At 47.9% G+C, this 24,073-nt stretch overlaps 2 protein-coding genes across 4 annotated transcripts; one reads left to right on the forward strand and one right to left on the reverse strand.

The window, feature by feature from the left end:
* Nucleotides 1–10,730: 10,730 nt before the first annotated feature.
* On the forward strand, nt 10,731–19,975 carry ppp1r14ba (protein phosphatase 1, regulatory (inhibitor) subunit 14Ba). Its single transcript, XM_018729114.2, has 4 exons — nt 10,731–11,403; nt 18,398–18,481; nt 18,681–18,713; nt 18,815–19,975. Exons 1-4 carry the CDS (start codon nt 11,206–11,208, stop codon nt 18,881–18,883), a joined length of 384 nt encoding a protein of 127 aa, XP_018584630.1. The 5' UTR covers nt 10,731–11,205; the 3' UTR covers nt 18,884–19,975.
* Nucleotides 19,976–20,385: 410 nt separating this feature from the next.
* fkbp2 (FKBP prolyl isomerase 2) lies at nt 20,386–22,697 on the reverse strand. Of its 3 annotated transcripts, none has more exons than XM_018729113.2 (6): nt 22,609–22,697; nt 21,691–21,928; nt 21,488–21,600; nt 21,272–21,318; nt 21,107–21,142; nt 20,386–20,910 (listed from the first exon to the last, which is right to left on the reverse strand). In XM_018729113.2, the coding sequence occupies exons 2-6, from the start codon at nt 21,847–21,849 to the stop codon at nt 20,849–20,851; spliced, it is 417 nt and encodes a 138-aa protein (XP_018584629.1). In that variant the 5' UTR covers nt 21,850–21,928; nt 22,609–22,697; the 3' UTR covers nt 20,386–20,848. The 3 variants fall into 3 exon arrangements, with proteins under 3 accessions (XP_018584629.1, XP_018584628.1, XP_018584627.1); XM_018729112.2 differs by having other exon boundaries at nt 21,691–21,851; nt 22,609–22,683; XM_018729111.2 differs by having other exon boundaries at nt 21,691–21,911; nt 22,609–22,683.
* Nucleotides 22,698–24,073: the final 1,376 nt, after the last annotated feature.

Below are 24,073 nucleotides of genomic sequence, written 5' to 3' on the forward strand. Positions count from 1 at the left end.
TCACCACTGGTGTCCACCAGTGGGTTCTTGGGTTGCCGCCATGACTGGCACCAACAAGCTTTTAGCCACAGCTGTGCCTGGCTCCTTCCACGATGGAGGTTTTGAACAGGGTCCATTCAGACTCCATGTCCCCTACCCCCTCCGGGACACGGGAGAAGTTATCATGGAGGTGGGAGTTAAAATCCTTCTGGACAGGGTCCTCCGACAGTCATTCCCAGCACACCCTCACTATACGCTTGGGTCTACTGGGTCTGTCCATTAGTTTCCACACTATCTGATCCAGCTCACCACCAGATGGTGATTGGTTGACAGCTCAGCAGTTCTCTTTACCCGAGTGTCCAGAACATGTGGCCTCAAGTCAGATGAAACGACAACAAAGTCAATCATTGACCTTTAGCCCAAGGAGCTCTGGTACCAAATACACTTGTGAGCATCTTTGTGTTTGAACACGGTGTTTGTTATGGACAAACCATGGCTAGCACAGAAGTACAATAACATTTCACCATTCGGGTTTAGGTTGGGCAAACAATTCTTCCCAATCACCCCACTCCAGATTTCCCAGTTACAGCCAACGTGAGCGTTGAAGTCCCCCAGCAGGACTATAGAGTCTGCAGGTGAGGCCCTGTCCAGAACACCACCCACTCTCTCCAAGAAGGTTGAATATTCTGAACTGCTGTTTGGTGCATAAGCACACACACAACAATAAAAGTTTTCCTTTCTGCAACCTTAAATCTCATTGACGCGACCCTCTCGTCTACCGGGACAAACTCCAACTGTATGGCAGCCAGCCGGGGGCTTGTGACTATCCCCACACCTGCCTGGCGACTCACACGGTGCAACTCCTGAGAAGGAGAGAGACAGCCACTATCGAGGAGTTTGGTTCCAAAGCCAACACTGTGAGTGAAGGTGAGCCCAACTACATCTTATCGATATCTCTCAACCTCCTGCACCAGTTCCGGCTCCTTTCCCCCCAATGAAGTTACATTCCATGTGCCAACAGCCAGTTTCTGCTGCAAGGATCCGTGGCGCCATCCACCACAATGCCCCCTCCTGCTGCCTGAAAGGCATTGCACCTGACCCCCATGTTGGACATTGCGAGTGATGGACCCACATGGCCCCTCCACGTTGCCTTTTTGGGTTGTGACCGGCAGGGGATCCAGAGTAAAGCAGACAATGGATAAAATACCTGTTGTAGATGTAAACTAAGTTTCATGTGTGCAAACTTGTCATACATGAACCGCAGTGCGAGCGCTGCTATGGTGCCTGACTAGTACTGCATAGATCATATTATACAGCTACTTAGGAACTGCAATTTCCTAAATGCCTTCCATGTCTTCCAGTGTTTCCCATCAGTGTGACACTCACAGGTACAACAGCAGGACCACTTCTAGGATTTAAACTTTCTGCATGTGTGAATACACACCCAGCTGGCAGTGGAAGGGTTACAGCACAGTTACAGTGTCCATTTCCTGAGGAATGCCCTTCTCTCCTGTTCAGTTATGAAACCCTCCTTTACATCGTTTACATCAGTTACACCAGCATTTGATGTGAAGCGGTAAAAAGCCCCCTGCCAACGACAGGCTTCCAAAGCCACACTGTTCAGTGTCAAGCTGAAAACTCACAGCCTGAGAGGGGCTCTTAGACTTGTGTGGTGTGCAGAGGAATCCCTGCAATTGTGCCTTTCATTTTGTTTATTGCTATGGTACCAATGCGATACGCTATAGAATTCAGACTAAATTGTTTATTCAGGACATCCACCAGATGTAAAGTACCGTGCTCAAAGGGGTGACGGGTTAACAGGGGTGTAAGTGATGGAGTCACAACATCTGGCATGCATTAAAGGTCTCCATTTTCAGCTGACAGCATACAGGGGCCTTTGTTCTGGTTGCAGATCGCATTCAGGAGAGGCTGATCTTCACACTAGGATGCTGTTAGAAACCTGGGTTCCTTCTACTGATAACACATCACTAATTAGCATGATAAAGGTGCAGAGGCATCCTGGGAAAGGAGCTTTTTAAAGCAGCTGAATGAATTTGCAGTGTGGGCCAAAAATGGCAAACAGCGGCGCTAAAACACGTGAGGAACCCATCTCATCTCCTCACCGCACCACACGTGGGTGTTCTTCAGATGAAAATGCTGTCGAATCTGTCGAAGCTCCTCCCTCCCAGGCTACATCAGCGGCTGGTGAGCTGTGCTGAGGGATCTTGCCACGGGCCTCAGACAGAGACACGGTCATTCTGCAGATGATTCGGTCTTACTGGTGGATTGAATGGTTTGCTCGTTCACAACCAAGAATTGTTTACAGGATTTAATAAAAAGTGTGCTTCGAAACATGTTTGATTGTGCACCGTCACTTGTAAGAAGCGTGTGCTGAGAGCAGCGCAGTGGCACAGCGGGTACCACTGGTGCCTCACAGTTTCTGGTGCTGTGGGCAGAAGTTCACAACCCTCACTCTGTGTAGTTAGCGTGTTCTCCCTGTGTTTGTGTGGGTGTCCCCCAGGTGCTCTGGTTTCTTCCCACAGTCCAAGGACATGAGTTTCAGGTGAACTGGTGACTGGTGAATAGCCTCTAGTGTGTGTGTGTGTGAGTGAATGAATGTGTGGGATTTCCCTGTGATGAATATGCTGATGAATACTTCCCCTCCGTACAAACAGCATCCATTGGACTTACCCATACTGTATTGGGTCCTGTGTCCAGGATGGCCGTCACATCAGGTCACCACGGATGTTGCTAGAAACTGATTCCCTTCACTTTAATTATGTCTGCTATGTTAAATATTTCACAAGCTTGCGGAGGGGGTGGGGAATTTGGGGGGGGTGGGGGGGGTGGGGGGGGGTGGCTGAGCTAATTAGCAACACGAGCGCTATGGACCTCCAGTCCAGTGTAAATCTTCGCTGACAAACAAGCCTGTCGTTTCTCGTTGCTGTTCGTTAGCGGCGGTAAAGTACTCGACTGGAGCCGCAGGAGTGAATGGAAAGTGTCTCGGATTAAATAGGCGTTTTAATCAGCAGAAGCACTTCTCTCCTGATAATGAGACTTCCATAATTCCATCACCCTCCAGCGCAGCCATAACTTCATGTCTTGGTTATATTCCCATGGTGTTTATGTCTTGTGGGTAGAGCCATGCTTCATACACTTTTTTTCCATCCTGCCCATGCGTGACCCTCCCTTCGGATGAGCAGTTATGACAGTGAGAGAGTCTTTCTTATCCCTAACATTTGTCTCAGAATGTTTTTTGCTATTTTATAAGGCCCAAATACCCAATTCTTCATGGTTGGGCCCATGAAACAGCACAGGAACCATGGTGAACATCTGCTTATTAATGCACCATCTGCTGGCTCATGTTCCTGCAGGATTTGTGGGGCTGGATGGTAAAGACAGATTACAATGATAGGGCTCACATTTACAAAAGGTCGACTGTACGTTCGCCCTTAATCACAAAGCAGCACCAGCAGGACAGGAAGAAATATTGAAAAGCTGCCCGTCCCACGAATTACGACCGAGCTGCTGCATTAAACTGGGCACTGCGGTCAAGTCCCACGCCATTGTTGTCCTCCACAGTCTGCTCCAGTCCCTCCTATTTATATTCAGAAGAATATGAACGAGGCCCTCCTGTTCATATTTGGAAGTGGGTGGCAAAGCGGCACAGCGAGTAGCGCTGCTGTCTCACAGCGCCTGGGTGATGCGAGAGGACGTGGGTTCGACCCTTCTCAGTCTGTGTGGAGTTTCTATGTTTTCTGCGTGCGTTTCCTCCCACCGTCCAAAGACATGCTGTTCAGGTTCCCCCATAGTGTGTGAGAGACATAGAGAGAGTGTGTTCCCCTGATGTATGGATGAGTGACCCAGTGTAAGTCACCTTAGTGAATAAGGTGTGTGGGCTAGTAACACTACATAAAGTTCATTGGAAGTCGCTTTGCAGAAAAACGTCTTCTAATAAATAAATGTAAATATGTCTAGGACAAGACAGAATTCACATCCAGAGCCAAACAGGGGCGGTCTTGGATGCTCTGATGAGACGGACCAATGAGGGATTGAGGACACGGTGTCACCAGCCTCGGCTGCAGTCTCATGTCTCTCACACACACGTGCTGCTGCTATGCTTTAAGGCCGCTGTCATACAACACTAAAGAGGTGTGTGTGTGTGTGTGTGTGTGTGTGTGTGTGTGTGTGTGTGTGTGTGTGTGTGTGTGTGTGAGAGCCGCCTGCTTCCTGTTGTCCCACCTCACCTGCTGATACTGATTTGACCCTTTATTAGTTTTGCGTCAAGCACCACATGCCAACACAGAGCCACAGGTACCACTGAGGGAGAACACCCGGCATCGTTACAGCTGGCTCCACTTACCACAGTAAGATTTATTTCTTTAATTTTCTTTATTATGTCTCAGCGCTCCTTGGGAGCATTTTAAGAGAGGAACACCAAACAAAACACAAGGATCTGGAACTGAGTAGTGCGTGGGGGGCGGCGGGGCAGGCTATGCGCTGTTGCATCCTGACTCGACTCTTAACCGCTTTGCTTGGTGAGGGAGTCCAATTTCTCCGTCTATTTACTCCAAAAATTCCTGAACAAGATATGACCAAAATGTGGTACAGGTACGGTCGATCGTGGTTGCCGAATGTATGTATTTTTACCATCTCCAGCGGGAGGTACCAGAGTACACCCACGTGAAGCAATGTGGCAATCAGCAAGGTCAAAGGTCAGTGCTGACACAGCTCCCTACGAGCACCGCAACAGGAGGACTTTGTCTGTCGATTATACTAATGAGCTGTCCCTCCGTAGGGGGGCACTGACAGGCATCGGGATGCAATCAATTCGTTATGTAAATGAGCTCCTTTGCTGCCGCATCGTACTCAGTGCATCAATCAGGAGTTTCAGAGCAGCGCGATCGCTCACCACCGCCGCTCCTGGAAAGAGGCAGCGACCACACAGGCTCTCGCACCACGGCTCCACCTACTGGCAGCAGATGACGGTCCGCCCCCCCCCCCCCCCCCCCCGCATGCACAGCCCCTGCTGCCCATCAGCCTCCGGCTCACCTCCCCCAAAGAGGCCTGTGGCTGAAAACGGGAGGTGCCGATGTTTTATTCATTGAGCCTTCTGACCTAGCTAGTTGCTCTCGGCCCTGGAGCCGCTCATTCGCCGCGGGCTGTCGGGGCAATAAAGCACAAAGCATGGCGGGGGGAGGAGTGGGGAGTGCGGGCAGAAATACAGCGTGTAAAGGCTGAGTGAGGTGGTGTAGGGTGGGTTGGGGTGTCGCAGGTGGAGGTGCTCCACACACACCTGTGATGCTATGGAGGCAGAGAAGGGAGCTGTATGCCATGGAGTGTGTTATATTTTGATTGTTTCCCCGTTTAGTGTGTAACCCAACTACAGCTGCCACCTTGGCTTGTCTCACACACACACACACACACGGCGCATATTAGTGCCCGCATATTTCCCACACTGAAAACATCATCGTGCCTCTTTAGATTAATGCTCTTCTAATGAATATAAAAATATAAATGTGTATAAATGCGAATACCATGTGAATCTGTGACAGCCTGTAATGGGCATTAATAAACGAGGTAAAATATCTGAAATCCATCACTGTTCATTCCGCGAGACTCAGAGAGGTGCCACCAAGGTTACGCCAAGGAGGCCGTGTTTATTTTTGTTTAAGGCTCAGAGATTTTGTGAAAGACGAGTGTGTTGTCGTGTTCGGATTGTAACAAGTGTGTTGTCGAAGATAGAAATCGGATCATGTCAAGTCATTGCTCAGACCTAAAGGCACGACGCTGCCACAGCATACTTCAACACACTTGTCTCCAGAAGCGTTTCATGACTGAGATGTGTTTCAGAGCTTTTCGAAGCTGCACTTGAGATACAAATACAGTGCAAGTGTACCTCCCCCCTGACCCCCACCAAATGGTGATGGATGAAGTTGTGAAAGTTGTGCCACACATTTGATCACAATATTCTGTACGTTTAAACCATAAAAACAAATGGTTTGTCACCATAACCGCATTTCTTTGCCTTTTTCGGACTTTACGTGAAAAATCGCACATGGTCCGGCTCCTGAGCATAGACATGCTATTTGATTCTACTCACAGTCACTCTTCAGAGCTCCTCAGCTGCCCCTGTGCACACCCCCAAACGGCACACGAGAAGGTCTTCATGGGCACTAAAAAAAACATCATGGACCTAGCGACCGGACCTAGCCTTACATCACCTATGCGCAGGGGCTTCCACGCTGTGGTCACTCACTGGTCACACTACTTACTACCTGCTAGACAGGATCTAGCGGCAATGTTCTGTGAACTGATCATAACCATGTAACACACAGTAACGTGAAAAATAAAGTTTCACTTCTATGGTTATTGGGACAGATCCAATACCCACCCGGTGCCAAGTAACGTTATTTTTTCAGCCAAAAATCACTGCACATACAGAAGCCATTTGTGCCCAAGCAAGGTCAGCGAGATCCCAGCAGATTTATCCCAACCTCACACTGCGGATACTCAGACTCCTGTGATTATAATTCCAATGATTGCTGTCATCATCTGAGCATCTTTTCCGTCCGGGGTCACAGTTTCCCCGGTGTGTTCGGGGTCCGGCAAACTGTCAGAAAACAGAAACAATCTTCCCTCAGAGGGCAATCACTGCCATGATGGATGAGCCATAACCCTCCTTGGTAAAAGGTCAATGAGGACTACTATTATGATTATTATTATTAGTATTATAAATTTTAAAAATTCATCTAGTCATCTAGTTATTTTAAAAAGGTAACTGTTCACAAAATGCTCTTTCTGATAGCAGCAACAAGAGGGTACAGATCGATGGAGATCTACATGTGGGAACAATAAAAGGTTACAGTTTTATAAAATAAATACAGAAGCAGTAAAGCGAGAATGACTGAAGAAATACTAATAAAAACGGTGCCGTTCCGCCTTTACGGAGCTTCTTTTCTGACTCGACAACCTGCGATCGGACCTATATACTGTATATAAAACGATCGTTGTCCGCCCCCTAGCGGCCGCTCCAGGGCTCTGCCACTTCCGGAGAACACGGCCTCCTTGCAGCTCACCTGTTTGAACACTAGATGGCGCAGCGAATCCGCCATGTATTGTTAAGCAGCAAAGGCGCGTCTGGAACTGAGCGGGCGACTGCCTGTACTGGTACAATCAATGAGTTGTCTTTTTTTACAATGAGACACAGCTTAGTTTCCCCAAAAATAACAGTCCCCTCAATTATTTCTGGGTTGGAAATTCTGCGGTAAGTGTGGGGAAGCCAGAGAGCAGAAGGTTTAGAGATCTTCCAAATTTTGGAAGGATTCTCTTTAATTAAAAATGTGCTTCCCTGGCAAGAGCTGCCCGTTGCTAGAAGAGTCGGGAGCAATGACACCAAGCAACACGAATTATGGCAGTTCTCGTAACGAATCGGTGGTACCGCTATTGCTGAACTAAGAGGAAGCTACGGAAGGGCGTTAAGCGTCAAATTATGGCCTGTTAGTCCACGACTCGGTTCCCTGTTGGCGCACCGGTTCCACAGCGCCTAGGAATGGGGCTCCTCTGGGTTCCCGTCTGATGAGATACAGTTGCCTGGCAAGATGGCAAGATTATGAGCTGTTTGCTTGTGTTCTACTGGTCCTGAGGGGGAGAGGAACCTGGCAGCATGCGCACACAAAGACACACGCTCGTTCTTCTGTTCCCGGATTAGCCGCATTAGGGTGCTTCCGCTTTCCATCAAGATCACCTTGAGCGTGTCACGTTCTCTCCGATCGCAGGGGGTCTGTGCGTTAATTATCCAGCGCCGAGAAACACTGCGGCACACACCCCTCCCCCCAGCACAATGGCACTCACACACGCTTCGTGTTTGCTTGTGTATGTGACAGGCGGCCTTACGCAACCCTCAGAGGAGGTACGAGCGGCGACAGTCTTTTGATTAGTACGAATTTCTTCGAATGATGTTCTAGCGCCCTGGTGGAGCACACCACCACACACACCACCACCTAAAGCACACTCGGGAGATATCATTTATGCATGCATGCTCTTAAAGACACCATAGGATATATTTATATGTGGATAAACAACTTGAATAAAGTTCTTGCCGAGTGGCACAACAGCAGAGCTTCTGGTAGATTCCATTCCTGAACCGGTGGCCTATGCCTATGGCCAGCAGGCCCACATGCAGCCCCTTGCTGGCTCATCCTGTGTGTGCTGGTGACTGGAGTCTGCGCTGGATGTGGAACTAAGAGCAGAGTGGTTGCCCCACAGCCATATTTCAGTGTTACCTTCCGCTGTAGGTTGTGCTGAGCTCAGGAAGGTGTGAACGGGTTGCAGGTTTGCGTGGCTCGTTCTTCTGTACTGTGTCTCTCTGACTTTGTGTGTGCAGCGTGTGTTTTTGTTCCCGAGCCAGCCCTTGTCATTCAATCATAATGTGTGACCTGATACTGGGTGGCGAACCATTGTAAGGACCCTTGTTGAGCCGGTTGCCATGGTGGCAATCCTTGGACCACGGCATCACTGGCCTCTTCTCATTTATAATCCTGTCTTGGTTCCTGAACTTCTACATGAAGGAGACGGAGACTCCCAGGAACCGATTCTGTGAAGACAATCCAGCACACAAACTGGGGGGTGACTGCGGGGGTTGTGTCCCAATCCTGAAATGTTTTGTACAATATAACTCAGTTTTTTTGTCCCACCCAATACCTGACAAACTTGAGAAGACATTAGATCCTTCCACATAACGACACCAAGTAGGGGCTGGAATGATGTGTTGGACTTAAATCCAGACCGACTCCTCTGTGGAGGATCTTAATGCAACTTACATTTACACTGTTCACAAAATCACTGCAGTGAGATGTGAAAAAGAAATCGCCGTACTGCATACCCTTTTCCATTGGTGTTGTTTTACATTCATATTTACGTTTATGTGCTTAGCGGATGCTTTTCTCCGAAAGGACATGTAATTCATGGTAAACAAAGTGCATTCTTCATCACGAAGACACACACTGCGGAGGGTTAGCTGGACTGTCAGGCGTTCTTTCTCAATGGCTCTGTATGGTCCTTCCCATGGAATCAGCTTTCTGCCGATGAAGAAAATGGGTCTGTTTGCCAAGAGAAGCAATTGCTCCTGTTAATGGGTCAGGAAGGATCATTTCACATCATTTATGAATGGAGCATATTCAAGACAGCTGCTTCCATGCCAGTCTACCCAGGACAAGATATTCCAGCAGTGGGCATCCCAGTAAACTGGCCCCAAGACCAGACTGTGTGATGCTCAGGTAAATTGCATTGAACTCAAAAGCTGCAAAGCTGGGATTCATGGGCCATAACAATGTGGTAAATGTTAGGATTCACAAGTCCCCCCATTAGAAAATTACTGTAAACATGCCTTTACTGGAAGGTCATACAAGTAATAATTAGACAGTTATCCAAGTCAAGGTCACAGAGGTCCAGAGCATATCCTGGAGTGCTAAACTAATCAAGAAACATCCTGGATAAGATGCAAATCCATTGCAGGGTCACGCAAGGGCAGCCAAGACAAATCGCCTCTTCTTTCAAAAGGAACGTTGCGGTAATGCTTAGATTTGCAAAACTGCATGTGGATGAACCACATGACATCTGGAACACTGTCCTCTGGACCAGCCAGACTAGAGTTTTGCTGCAGTGCACAACGCCATGTTTGGTGAAAACCAAACACCACGTATCGCCACCATAAGAACCTCATACTAACCGTCAAGTAAGGTGGTAGAGAAGTGATTATTTCGATTTGTTTTGGCCGCACGGGGCAGGACATTTCAGACACTGAGTCCACCACTAATTCCTCTCCATACCATAGTATTCTAGAGGAAAATGTGAGACCATCTGTCCAACAGCTTAAGCTTAGCTTAAAGTGGAACATGCAGCAGGACATTGGTCTAAAGTCCTCAAGAGCAGATCTAATTGTTGAAATGAAAAAAATCTGGGTTCTGGAACAGTCACCAGTGAGGTGGTGGACGGTGGCTGTGGAAGGACTTTGAGAGCTGAAGCGCCTGTGAGGAGAACTTTGCCAGAATTACGCTAATGTGACACAGGAGCCCAACGGACTCGTCAGATGCGCCGTTCATAGGACAAACGGACACCTCTCAGGATTTCAGGGTTTGCAACCCTGTATTCTGGAACTTGTCACGCGCTGGCCGAGAAGATGGGAAGGAGGGAAACAGGAACAGGCCGCGAGTCCTTTCCTGTCTCTTTCTCCAGGGTAACTCCTTTCACGCCGTCAAGGAGGAGATTATATTGGGGAGTTATGGCGACCGGGTGTTTGTTAATGGTAACTAAGTGCGTGTGTTAGATGGCATGGTTACCAGCACAGTAAACACGTGTTGGTTTGTGTGTGCAGGAAGTGCTGTGCTCTTCTCTGTATGTGGTGATACTGTACGTGTGTGAGAGAGAGAGGTCTATCTATATTCTGGCGTGCCACACACACTTTAGATATAGTGCTGTAGTAGTATATACTGTAATGTCAGTCATTCGGCTTATAAACACAAGACTGTAGGGTTACTTTGTGGTTGTTGGTGATAGTCTAATACAATACGTGTTTTACATATAGAACAATGTGCATTAGTCATCGTGATTTATAGAAGTTTTGCAAATAAGTACCGGCGATGCCGCAATAATAAATACACCAGTGGAAAAAGTTCACTAATTTGAATTTATTGCATTTCTGCGGCTTTCCGCGTCTGTGACACACACACACACACACACACACACACACACACACACACACGTGGCGTTCTGGTCCCGGGAGTGACTCTTCACCATTTGGCGAGAGAGACCGGAAGAAGAGGAAGGACGGAGCCCACATGGGATAACGCGCATTGTGTGTTTCAGACTTCTAGAATAACACTTGACTTTGGTTTCTAAATTTCTACAGCAACCATCGGACCCGTTTCTTTCTATTATCGCGATTTTTGAGCGGCCGGACGATCGGAGGCGCTCTGCCAAGTTTCGCGCGCCGACGTCTTTAATTGTCGCAAGACTCTGTTTTCTGCGCGCCGCTGCTGTGTTTCCGGCACGCGGGCGGCGGACGCTCGTGCTCATTATTCCTCGTGGATCGGCAGCGTCCGCTCGTGCGCGCGCACGCCTGCCTTCCTGCCCGCTCGCTCGTCCGCCGTCGACACACACGGCGCTCTTTGATACACTAGCGAGTCGCCGCCGGGAGGTTCCGCTCACCGGAGCGCGCAGAGCGCCATGGCGGCCGTGACGAGCCCCGAAACGAACCCCCAGCCGCGGGTCTATTTCCAGACGCCCCCCGGCGCGGAGGACACGGAGCCCCCGGTGCGCAAACAGGGGCGCGTGACCGTCAAGTACGACCGCAAGGAGCTGCGGAGGAGACTCAACCTGGAGGAGTGGATCGTGGAGCGGCTCACGGAGCTCTACGACTGCGAGGTACCTTCGCCTTCCCTCATTACAGAGAGTGTACTCGACTACGTGTACCGTACTGTACCATGTACCCCTCTGCTCTGTGTTCTGCCCGTTCCACCACGTGCCCCGCGCGGCTGTGGAGGTTCTCTTACGGTACGGACGGACTCGCCCTTTCTTTAATTAACCCCCCCCTCCGGCTCCGGTTCAGCAGTTCCACACCCACCCGGTCATCCGCGCGCCTGACGAAAAGTCACTGGTCTCATTCACATTTAGGGGCGGGGAGCAATGGGGGCTCCATTTGAAAGTTATGGCTCAAGCTGAAAAAACAAAGCCAAGGTGTGTGTGTGTGTCCAGGTGGATTGAGTGTGTGCGCGCGCGCACCTTATGAGCCCCATTGATGCAGACCGGCTGAACAAAAGTGGACGGAGGAGGGGGGACAGGACCGGCTTCCTGCTCACAAAGAACATGTGGCCGCGTCTCCCGCCCCTCTTCCCCATTCCCTTCCCTTCCCTTCCCATGATGCCTTCGTCCGCATCCCCCCCCCCACATCCATCCCCCGGGACCAGAAGAATCCGCAAGCGGTTAAACCGACATTTAAAACCCGTCGCGAGGTGCAGCCGGGTGGTGACGTCATGAATAATCTGTGCCGAGGTCGCCTCGCGGTGATTCTGACGTGCACGTGCCGCTGGGTGGATGAGGGGACCTACAGTCAGAGCACGTGGTGTTGAACTGCGGCGTCGATGTCTGTGTCCAGTAAGTTGAAATGTCCACATGTACCGGACTCCTGTGTCCATGCTGGTCAGTTGTGTCCACTGAAGGTCAGAGGTGAAATTACATTTACATTTATTCATTTAGCTGATGCTTTTCTCCAAAGTGACTTACAATGAATGTTAAGGTAACACTTATTTACCTATTTATACAGCTGGGTTATTTTTATTATTATTTTTTTTTTTAATGGAGCAATTCAGGGTAAGTACTTTGCTCAAGGGTACTACAGCTGGAGGTGAGACTCGAACCTGCGACCTTTGGGTACAAAGGCAGTCGCTCTAACTACGCTTCCAGCTGAGAAAATAGCGGATCTGCAGACTGTAGCTGATCTCTGCTTTCAGGTGATTGTGAGTGTGTGGCCTGTACCCCCCAGTGCTGTACAGTAAATGAACTACTGTAATGATGTCATTACTTGTGCGATCATGTCATCAACTGTGTGCGTACAGTGCCGATGTAAAGACGGAGGGCCGTGGCAGGAATGTATCCCACTGACGACTCTAAGCTGCATTTGCTCAACAGCGTTTTGTAGCTGATCGTATGACACACACACACACACACACGTACAAAAAAAAAATGTGACCCTGCAAGAAGGAAGCCCGGATCACCCCACACGCACACTGACATGGAGTGTGTGCCATCCCATTGTGCTTGGGTGGCAACTGTGGTGCCTGAAACACTGAGAATGAATTGTCAGGGCACTCCCCCATGCTCTCTCACACGGGGACTCAACACCCTCTACGGTTCAGAGCTCATTTGCGTAGGAGACAAAAATGTTTTTGTATGAATAAATTTACATGTGGAAGTGATTTGTCTAACAAATGGTGCGTTTAAAATGTAACCTGTTAACTCTTACCTGACGGCGTCTTGATCGTAACCGCTCCAGGGAAAGCCCGCAGGGCCTCCGACCTCATGTTCGACCCTAATCGGACCTGGTCACGTCGGTGCTCTCTGGGCGCTGGGTCTGGACATGGGTTCAAATCTCGCTCGGGCCGCGTGCGTTTCCTCCCACGGTCCAATGATGCGTTTCAGATAAACTGAGGAATATGAATTGCCCTTTGTGTGTGTGAGTGTGAGTGAGATTCCCTGTAATGGGCTGGCGTCCTTTCCGGCGTGTTCCCTACCTCACACCCAGTGCTTTCAGGATAGTCTCTCCAGCAGTGTGACCCCACGATGGATATGCAGATATTAATAATAGATGGGTTGACTATTGTAGCCATTATTACTACACATTATTGTTGTTATAATAATAATAATTATAAGCTATGAGCTGAGCAGGCTAAGTCAAAGTGAACTTTGTCATTCCACCTATAAATGAGCTACACATACTGTACAAAGGAACAAAATAGTTTTTTTTTCTCTTTAGACCTTTGTGCCCCATGGAACATATAGTGCAGTGCGTTACAAACGGACGAGTGCAAATACAGGACAGCGCGGTACACAGGCCAGAGTCTGGCGACAATATACATAATATACAATATATGCAGATAATACAAATAATACTAAAAAGATTTACATATACAATACAAAAAAAAAACTACACAGCACATGCAATTTACACTGTAGCACTAGAGAAAATGAGACTGGAGAAGATACTGGTAGGTGTAGGAGTATGATAAATAAAATATGGGGACTGTGTGGTAAGACAGTTTAACGGTTTGAGTAGATCTTTGGCGGGTAATGCCCCCAGGGCACGGGGGGTTCGCTTATCTACATAACGTGTCATTTTGCTTGAAGTGACGCGTGCAGTCTTTTGTGCGCGGCGTGTGTGGATGGTGTGGGAGTTCGTGCTGTTGAGGATTCTCGCGGTCTGGAGGAGGTGGTACGGACACTTGGGGATCTTCTGTCGCACGGAAGAGGGACGAAGAGACCGGGAGGGTGGGGTCAGACGTGATGCTGAGGGCCTGGCGGGTGCGCCGTTTCTGCTAAGTGTGCCGTACGGAGGGGAGAGGGCACCGATGACCCTTCCTGCAACGTTCTCTCTCCATTGTAGGGACTTGCGATCAGAGACCTAGGAGTTCCCCACACCAGGCAGTGATGCAGTGGGTCACTTTGCCCTCTGTAGTACTTCTGTAGAAGGTAGTGTGGGTGGAGAGGGGCTTGCCTTCTTCTAAAGTGTCGGAACACTTTAAAAACAATAATGTCTGATCCATGTTGTTATGTTCCATAGGTTCATGTGGTTCACATAAAGTCCAGGTTCCTGTCCTCTGTGCTCGCTGGGCTTTGAACACACACCCAGATGGTGCTTGGTCACAGTTCGCGCCACACTTTCTTGGTTGTGCAGTTTCCACGCCAGCTTGACCTCAGCCCCCCGCACGGTCATCCCTTCTGTCGCGCAAGCGAAGTGACATCGCAGATGTGCCCTTGTAGGGGTCTCGCTGCAGCGCAGGGGATTACCCAGCATGCCATAGTGCGCTCGTGTTCCTCGTTGAGGGGCTTGCCGCGATCTCTTGGGGTTATTTTGTATATGGAATCCCTGGATGCTTAAAGCATAGAAAGAGCCCCCTGCAGGGAGGTGTGTTTCAGTGGACACTTGGGGGGGGACATGGTCCAGTCTTAAGAGGAGCTTTCAGTGAAGTGTTGGGTCTCTTCCGCAGCTGGAAAGAAGTTCCACATGGAACCACCAGCACGTCCTACTAGTCCTTGTTCCACTTCACTAAGCTGTGGGGAAGGAAGAGTGGCAACAAGGTCTTGAACCAGGGTTTAACGGAACCCGGGGGAATCGACGCCCTTCTCCGTTCTGCGTCTTTTTTCTCTTCTCAGACAGTGCGGTGGCACAGCAGGTGGCACTGGTGCCTCAATTCCTGGGCTCTGGGTTCAGATACAGGTTCAAATGCAGCTCAGTCTGTAGAGTTTGCAGTCCTATGTTTGTGTGGGTTTCCTCCAGGTGGTCCGGTTTTTTTTTTTTTTTCTTGCAGTCCAAAGACATGTGTTTTAGGTGAACTGCTGGCGCCCTTATCTTTTGAGTGTGTGTGTGTGTGTGTGTGTGTGTGTGTGTGTCCCAACTCTGGCCACACATGGTTTTTGGAGCGCATTGACCTCAGAATGTTCTTCACTCCAGTGAAGAATCAGGCCCCCGGGCGCATGGGCTTGTGCCAGATTGTGCCTGTCGGTCCCGGTCGGGTCGCTCGCCTCTGATGCCCCGGGTGTTTAACCATCAGGAAGACGTCCTCGCTGTGGCGCGTGGAGCACCGAAGCCCCGCATGCTCCCTGGCACTGGCAGTTCACACGTGCGCTCTGACTGCACAACCCCCACCCCACTTTACAGGGTTTTAAATGGCACCAGATGTACATTTGTGAAGGCCCTTATTAGCCCAGATGCCCCTAGCTGGCTGAATGCCCCCCCAGCCCTTCCTGCCCATGAGTCCTGTGGCCATAGAGGAAATTAGTGAAAGCCTTTGTTTGTGAACAGTTTTTTTTTTTTTTTTTTCCTCTTTCTTTCTTATTCAAACCCTTCATAGCCCAGAATGAGTGTCCTGAAGGGGATGAGAACCACAGTGGCCAGCAGGGGGCGTAGTGCATGGAGCTGTTGATTTGAGTCTGTAGTGCTGTTCAGCTCATGCACTCAAGCTGAAATGGGTAAAAATTACCCCACTCTTATAAATGGGTAAACCAGTGTCCTATTGGAGAAAAGAGTCAGATGACCGAACGAACGAGTGTATGAATGAACGATGATGTCATCTCGTCTGAGAGCGGATGATCTGATCTCCTGCAAGGCAGAGATGCGAGTTTTCCTTGGCGCAGCGGTGTGTGTGGTACAGTGTTTTACTTGTTCGGGAGCACGGCCGGGGCTGGGCTGTAAGGGCCGTGCCGTACAAGAGAACGGGAGGCAGATGAAGGAAACCCTGTCATCTATCTCTGTGTCAGTGGTCATCTGTTCCTCACACGGTGCACAAACAAGGGCGCTGTGAGCACCAACCGCCGTCACGCAGCCTCAGATACGACCCGTTTCTAGAACAATCTCCTCTGCCCCCCTGCTTGGAGTTTCTTTTTCTGTGCTCGGCCTGGCGTCTCGCTCCTCCTGTCCCACCCCTGGAAGAGCTGACGCTCCACCATGGTGGAGCGGTAACTCTTCCACCGGAGGGACGAGAGGAACACAGGCCTGTAGGTTTGAGCAGAATAGGGGAAACGTTGGGCACTGAGCGAGAGACAGTCAGTCGTCATATCCAGCATTTAGTCGTCATCGTCGCAGGGCAAAATGCCGAGCATCATCTCACTGCCTCCACCGACTGTGGCGGTGTGAGGCGTCCTAGACGAGGCGCTCGCAAGTGCTCAGCGAGGCTCGGACCTGTTATCTGTTTGACAAGTAAAACCTCTTACAACGTAGGTGATTTAATGTAACGGCAATAATTGTACAGTTTGGTTTTTTGACAAAGCGACGTGTTCAGTGTTTGTCATTTGTTTGTTGCATTGGCCAGCAACCAGCATCTGAACCTTCACAAGGCCCTTGTGGTCTGATCACCGTAAGCCCCCCCCCCCCTTCCCACTATATAATATAGGTCAGGGTGCTTTGAGCAGTTGGCCCCCTCTGCTGAGCTGTCACATCGCAGCATCGTCCGAGACCACTGCTGGCCCCATGCGCGCACACGCGGGTCAGACTGTGGGAGTAGTGAAGATGCAGTCCCGTCTCAGAAGACTGCAGGAGTTCTTATGCAAATGAGGCGGACAGTTTGTCCAAACCAAATGCTGAACTTTGCAATGAAAGAGAAATTTGAGTCTGGGTGGAACTGGATTGATATGATTTAGTTCATATTCCTGAAATGCACATGGTAAAATACAGCTCTTTAGCCTTTGATCTTCTCCTGAATTTTCCGGAGTTTGATTTGGGGCCGTGATCCCCCCCTTCCCACCCTGCCAGTTCCACACACTTCCTCTTCCCATTGTTGGACCTGTCCCCCCCCCCTCCATATTGTCCATCCCTCCCCCAGAGCAGTACAGGGTTGTGATCAGTTGAGCTGTGTGCGGATGTGTGTGAGAAGAAGGGCTCAGACTCATTGTGGGGATTTTCATAGTGTGTATGCAGTCGCGCACATTGCTGTGCTTGGAGATTCCCGGGGTTGCGGAAAACTGGATGCACGCTCTGGGGAGCGTGTCCAACTTCCTCAGCTCGCGGCAAGCGACTCGTCGTGCAGACGGGACAGGAAGTGAGCGGGCTACGTGTGCCGTCCGCACGGATGTGCTCGCGGGGCTCAGCCCTTCCTGTTGGTCTGGGGGTCGGTGAGGAGGCAGGAAGGGTGGGGCGTGGTTTTACCCACAGGCTGTACAGCACTGGCAAAGCCCATTTCAAGGGGTGTGGGGAGGGTTTTTCATAAAGTAGTTTGTGGTGGGGGGGGCACAGTGGCACAACAGGTAGCACTGGTGCCTCACAGCTCCCAGGCTGTGGGTTTTAACTGTTGCCATGCACTCAAGGGACCCAAGTTCAGATGCTACCCTCTTTTATAGTGCCCTCAGTTAAGGTACTTACCCTGAACTGACACAGTAAAAATTACCCTGCTGTATAAATGGCTAAATCATGGTAAGTTGCTTTGGAGAGAAGAATCAGCTGAATAAATACATGCAAACATGATGTTTATGATCAGTCACTAGCCTCGTGAGCACTGAGCTGCTGATGTAGAGGGTGTAGCAGGGCTGAATGTCACCCCTAGGTCACAGGTGACACACACACACACACACAGAGCTGTCCAGTTTGGGTCAAATGAGGTCACATGGGCAGAACCAGAGGTTTTCCCATGCTGCTACTTCATTCCAAATCAATTTTGAGCATAATTGCATCGAACATGAAGGATTTTGAGGGGCACGAGGGAGATTTGTGAGCATGTGTTTGTCAGCAGAAATGTGACTTGTGTACATTCCTTTAAGGTAGTGGCTTGGGAACATTACATGATGTGACATGTGCATAAGTACCTTTAATGACCCACTGAAGTCCAGTTAATTGGAAATGCGGGTGTTGAAGCCTGACCTCTAGCGGCCAACTGGGGAACAACAGGCAGCATTTCTGGGCCCTCGCAGATGCAAACTGTGAACATTTAGATGTTGTGTGTGTATTTATATTTATATACTCCTGTGCTGAGTACTAGGTTATATAAAGACAAAAAATCCACAAAACAAAAAGCATAACTTAGTGATGAAATTTATTTTGGTTTGCGTTTTCCTTCTACTAAACCAGGTGAATAATATGGGACGTTCCCAGCTGATCCATTATTTCATGTTCGTGTTCCCTGTCTGTGTGTGTGCGTGCGCGCATGCACCCCAGGAGGAGGCCATTCCTGAGCTGGAGATTGACGTGGACGAGCTGTTGGACATGTCCAGTGATGCTGACCGGGCCTCCCGGGTGAAGGTATTGCCTGCAGCACTGCATTGTGGGATTTCCTCCTGTTATCCAGTAACATAGCGGTTAAGGACATATTATTGAAAAATTCTGACTGCTGCTTGCACAGATCTGGTTCAGCAATACCTAATAAGTAGTGTGTATAACATTTTATTTGTCATGTAGTATGTGTTTCAATTTTTTTTTTTTTTTTTTTTTAATCACATAGGATTTGCTGGTTGACTGTTACAAACCTACAGATGTAAGTATACGGTTTATCCCCCCCCCCACGTTGTCTCGGCACAGTAGAGCATTAGCCTGTCGATGGAGCGTGTATTTCTTTGATGCCTCTTCCCCCCGCAGGACTTTGTGACTGAGCTCCTGGACAAGATTCGCGGCATGCAGAAGCTCAGCACGCCCCAGAAGAAATGAACACTCAACCCTGGATCCTCCACCAGTCGATGAGGGGAAAGGCAGTGAGATCACGTATGAACTCCTAGAATCCCTCGGTGCCGCTGACTTCAGCCAATCAAGTGTCTGCTACAGGGCTACTGTACCTTTACTCATGTTTTACTTTTTGGGGAAACAGTCATATCTATCTATTTGTGTTATCAGCGTTCCATTCATATATGTACACACTAATATTTAGTCTTGTATATTGACAGTGATCTTACGGTGCATTGTCATGGGAACAGGCTGGGTACTGATGGTGCTCACTTAGTACTGTACTGTGGATGAACTAACCCCCTCCTGTGCGTGCGTTCGTGTGTGCAGCAGCAGTAACGCATGCAGTTATATCAACAGGCATCTACACTGTACACTGCCCTGTTTTTACTGACATAAATTGGGGGTTGGTGAACTGGGATCGCTTCAAACACATAAGCACCTTTTCCTAGCCTGAAGCCTGAGTACCAGTTTCACACATGGTCCAACTGTAACTGATCATTTCAGATGGGCAGCCTACACACAGTAAATATATGAAAAATTGCAATGCACGCAGTTACTTGAAGTGATGTCATAGAACATATGTGTAAACAAGCACAAAATTGGTTCGATGTGTAATACTCTTTATAAGAGGAGAAAGCGATTTAAATAACTGAATTTCTTATGAAGTACTGCTTTGGGTGTTACAGTTGGTCATGTGGGGTCACTCACAGTGGCTTGTCTTCTGCCCTGTACCATGGTATGCTGTAGTATTTGAAACTGTTAGTGTGTTTGTGGGATGGAGGGGGGTATGATCGTTTTTATAATAGCTGGATGCTGATGGTGCTACGTGGGACACCGCTGTACTCGCATGATGGTACTGATGGATCCCACCTGACCAAGCGCAGCCCTGTTAGTGGCTCAAGGTCCCTGTTAGAGCTCCAGGTGACCTGGACACTGACCTTTAACCTGATCTTATTGTCCTGTCCTCCTCTTCTAGTGCTCATCCTCCTGGACAAGTAGCAAAACTTTTTTTTGGACTAATTCTGCCTTAGGTTTATATTCTGTTACAGAAACCAAATAGATACTGATAAAACTATCTGAAGTGGCAGCTTGTAGGCTTTTGGTTTAAAAAAAAAAAAAAAAAAAAAAACAGGCTGCCATTGACAGTAAAGTTCTACTAGGTGTTTAATTTTGACATACATTAGGGAACTGACCTGTTTACAATCAGCTGAAAGGTCATGTTTATACTGTAGTTTTGAGTCTCATGCTGTGCTGAACAGATGTCTTTTCTAAGTGTGCTATAAATGGAGAAAACAATCCTAATTGTTGCCGTCTTGTAAGAGTAGGTGTTTAAATTCCTCCAGAAGTTATGTAGCAATAGGTGCCATTCTGCCAATTTTGTTATACTTTTTATGCAACTTTATTAAAGAAACTGAAGTCGCTTTTTATGTGTTTTAATGTCAGATGGAAATTTATCCGAACATTTTAGCCATAGAATTCATAGAAATAGACAACATCTGTGGGGAAAAGGTGAGTCAGTAAACATATTAATTTACTGGAAACCACCATCAAGCAATTTCCACGTTTAGGGTTATTCACACCCACAATGAGCTTTGCCCAAAAAATGTTCAAATGCATAAATATACTCAAAAAGCATTGTCATTTTATTCAGCCTGACCAGGAAAGAACGTTGAGCAAGATGTCATTTTGTGTCAGAATTAAGTCATCCCACTTTACTATTTTAGTCTTCCTGAAGCCAGGGGTGCCCACTGAAATCCACCCTCTACAGATAAGACATCCTGCAGCTCTTCCAACCGCTGACAAACAGCAGCAATAAAAACATGATTCAATTTCTCTTAAAACTTTTTTGTACTCAATTAACCTAAATGACCTGATTGGTCACAAGCGGTGGACTGTGCTCAACAGGAACCTTGGTCCAGTACGAGGTATGGTGAGATGCAAATACACTCCTTACAATTCAGATCTTCTTTCGATACTCAGTAATTCCACTTCGAAAATAAGTGTAGCGCCACCTGCAGGAGAAACGGAATAGGAAGAGAATCCCAATAAGCATTGCAGAGACACCATATTTGCCACAAACGTCAGAGGAAAATGGTCCCACCATAATCCACACAAACTACAGGATCACTAAAATATTATACTAAAGCCATGGCTAACATTTCTGCTCAGAAAAAAACATTTTTACAGTTAATATTCACATTATCTTACCTGGAATTTTTGGTGGGGCACCTCTGTCTCCATATCCTACCACCAGAATAAAGGGTCAGTAAACAGCTGTTCAATGTACATCCCTCAGCTGGTGAGCGAACAAACCTTAAAAGCTTTCATTTAAAACCCTCCACACAACAATTCATTAAAACAGGAAAAACTAACCAAGTTCTGAAGGAATTACCAGCTTCCTCTTCTCTCCTTCACACATTCTAGTGGAGAAAGAAGAAGATCATCAGCAAGTGCCTGGCCATTTTTACATGACACATCACACCCTACTGTATTCAGCTTGAATTAAAAAAAATCTATTAACACAGACAAAGCAGTACTAATAACTGAACCGCTGTTTTGTTTTAATAGCGCATAAGAATTGTGTCTCACCCCAGCAGACCCTGGTCCCAGCCTTTGATGACCTGTCCAGTGCCCAGGGTGAAGGTGAAGGGTTGGTTCCTTGGGATACTACTGTCAAACTCTGTACCGTCCTCCAGCTTTCCCTTTGAAGGGCAACAGGAGGAAAGGTGTACAGACACAGTTCACAACACGCACACACATATATATGAATTCCAGATCCTGGCTATACTTACAGTGTAGTGCATGTTCAGCACATCCCCCTTGCGGGACTTTATGGGGCAGTTGTCCACTCTTTTCTTAATACCGATCTGCAGCTTCTTCTTGTCGCCCCCGCGGACGAACCCTGGGGCCACAGACAGGAGGGTGACGACCAGCAGCAAACACAGCCTCATGTCTGTAGAACCGGGGGGGGGGGGAGACGGTGGTGGAGGGTGAACCTGGACCTGGATGAGCTCTGACAAGAGACTTCAGCTGAAAGCATGAGTCAAGAATGAAACATCTGTCAAAATGAGAAACATTTTAAAAACAACAACAGGGCTGCGCTGATTCAGTGAAAGGGGTTAGGAAAGGTGTATGAAGGGAGACAGTGAAGAGCACAGATTTATTTACCAATCAATCAATGCCATCCATGTCAGCTCAACGAAAATTAGAGGCTGAGACTACACACACAACATACTCTGAGAGATCAGATTTCATGAGTAATAAGAGAGGAAAATAAGTCTTCTCATATTAATAAGTGTTAGCGGGCTGTCAACAAGTGGCACTTGAAGTGGGAACAGCCACGGCAGGGCTAACCTGTCAACGCATGATGAGCTAACAAAACAGCTCAGCTCGAAGGTAACTCGTTAGCCTCTTAGCCTACTAGCCGAGTAGCACTAGCATTCTAGCCAATCAGTTTACTAGCCGATTAGCATTCTAGCCAATCAGTTTACTAGCCGATTAGCATGCTAGCCTGTTAGCTTATTAACCTGTCATAGCCTGTTAGTATGCTAGCTTGCTCTCACAATCAGATGACCGCACAATTCCCACGTTCGCGTCAAACGTCACCGCTACGACTCTTATTTTCATAGGAGACACGTTGATATCCCGACTGAAATATTATCAGTGACATTACGTTAATTAAAAGCGCATTAACTGCAGCCTTATCTTACCTTCCGTACTAGCCGAAGCCGTGAGCCCCTGTGATGAGCCGGAAAAAGGAGTCAGCGTACACTCCACCGGGTCACCTGGCGGAAATATTTAGCTGGTGGGCACAAAGATTACTTCCGGTTCACCAAAATACATTTTCTTGAGTTTAGATTTGTTTTGTGATGTTAAGTGGAAGGAGATAGGTCCTAGAAGAGGGAATTGACGTTGAAATAGTTGATATTAACATTTATTTTTTTCCTCATGTCACTCAAAAACCAAGAACAAAGGTGATAAGAGTAGAACAGTTTATAACCACCAGGTTTTCAACAAGGTACGAAGTGAACACCTGCCTGGTGGATATTCCAACATTTCCAAAGGCTGTTTTGAACACCTGAACTGTTGTCTTACATTGCAGTAGTAGCCTTTCCGTTGATCATATGCTTAGTCAGTGTACAGCTACACTACATGCTACTTTCCCACATGTACAGAGCACATGTCATGTGTTTTTATTGGAACACGCAGGGTCAGCTATTGAAGATATAATGGTGGTACTGTGAAAGGCCGTCAGCAGGTTGATGCATTTGTTTGGTTTTTCATAATGTTTGTAATGTTTTTTCTCTCGTCTCTGGGCCTGGCGACTGTACGTGTGTGTGTTGGACGAAGGATGGTATCTGATAGCATCAATGCTAATCTAACAAAACTTACATGTCTTCCTTTAGCACACACTACTTCCAAACACAACCTTTTCACTCAAGGGCCCTAGACAAGGCTAGATACTCTACACACTATGTCACCTATCTATACACCAGTGAAGCACACTCCTTTGCACTCACACACACGATGGGCAATGTAGAGTGACTAATTCATTTGAACGGGGCAGCACAGTAGCACCACTGCCTCACCTTATTTGAGTGGTGTGAGAGAATGTGGGTTTGATCCCCCCCACTGTCAGGGTGGAGTGTGCATGTTCTCCCAAGTCTGTGGGTTTCTTCCAGGTGGTCTGGTTTCTTCACACACTCCAAAGATATGCAGTTCAGGTTAACTGGCAACTCTAAATTGCCCTTAGTGTATGAATGGATGTGGGTGTATGGCTACCCTGTGATGAACTAATGTCTCATCCAGGCTGCTCCCTGGCTCACACCCTGTGCTTCCTGCACTGGATAAGTAGTTATTAACTGAAGGAGTGGGATGGATGGGCAGGTATTTGTTGGTTTGAGTTTCAGGAAAGGTAGTGTGACAGGTATTGTGTATGTGGTCTATGTAGAAATATATAATTCACAGATTAACAAATAGTGGCAGCAAAGAAGGGACATAATCATCTGGTGGACGGTGGTACACTAGATGGACAAATGAGAGGCAGGATATTCCAATATTTTCACACAAGGAATAGGAATCCTGTTCTGTTACAATAGACAATATGGTAAATAATACAAAAAGTGACATTTAACTTCATAAGAAGTTATTCATTTATCATAGTTCTCAGTTATA

The sequence above is a fragment of the Scleropages formosus genome, chromosome 21 (genome assembly GCF_900964775.1).
Source record: "Scleropages formosus chromosome 21, fSclFor1.1, whole genome shotgun sequence".
Classification (NCBI taxonomy): domain Eukaryota; kingdom Metazoa; phylum Chordata; class Actinopteri; order Osteoglossiformes; family Osteoglossidae; genus Scleropages; species Scleropages formosus.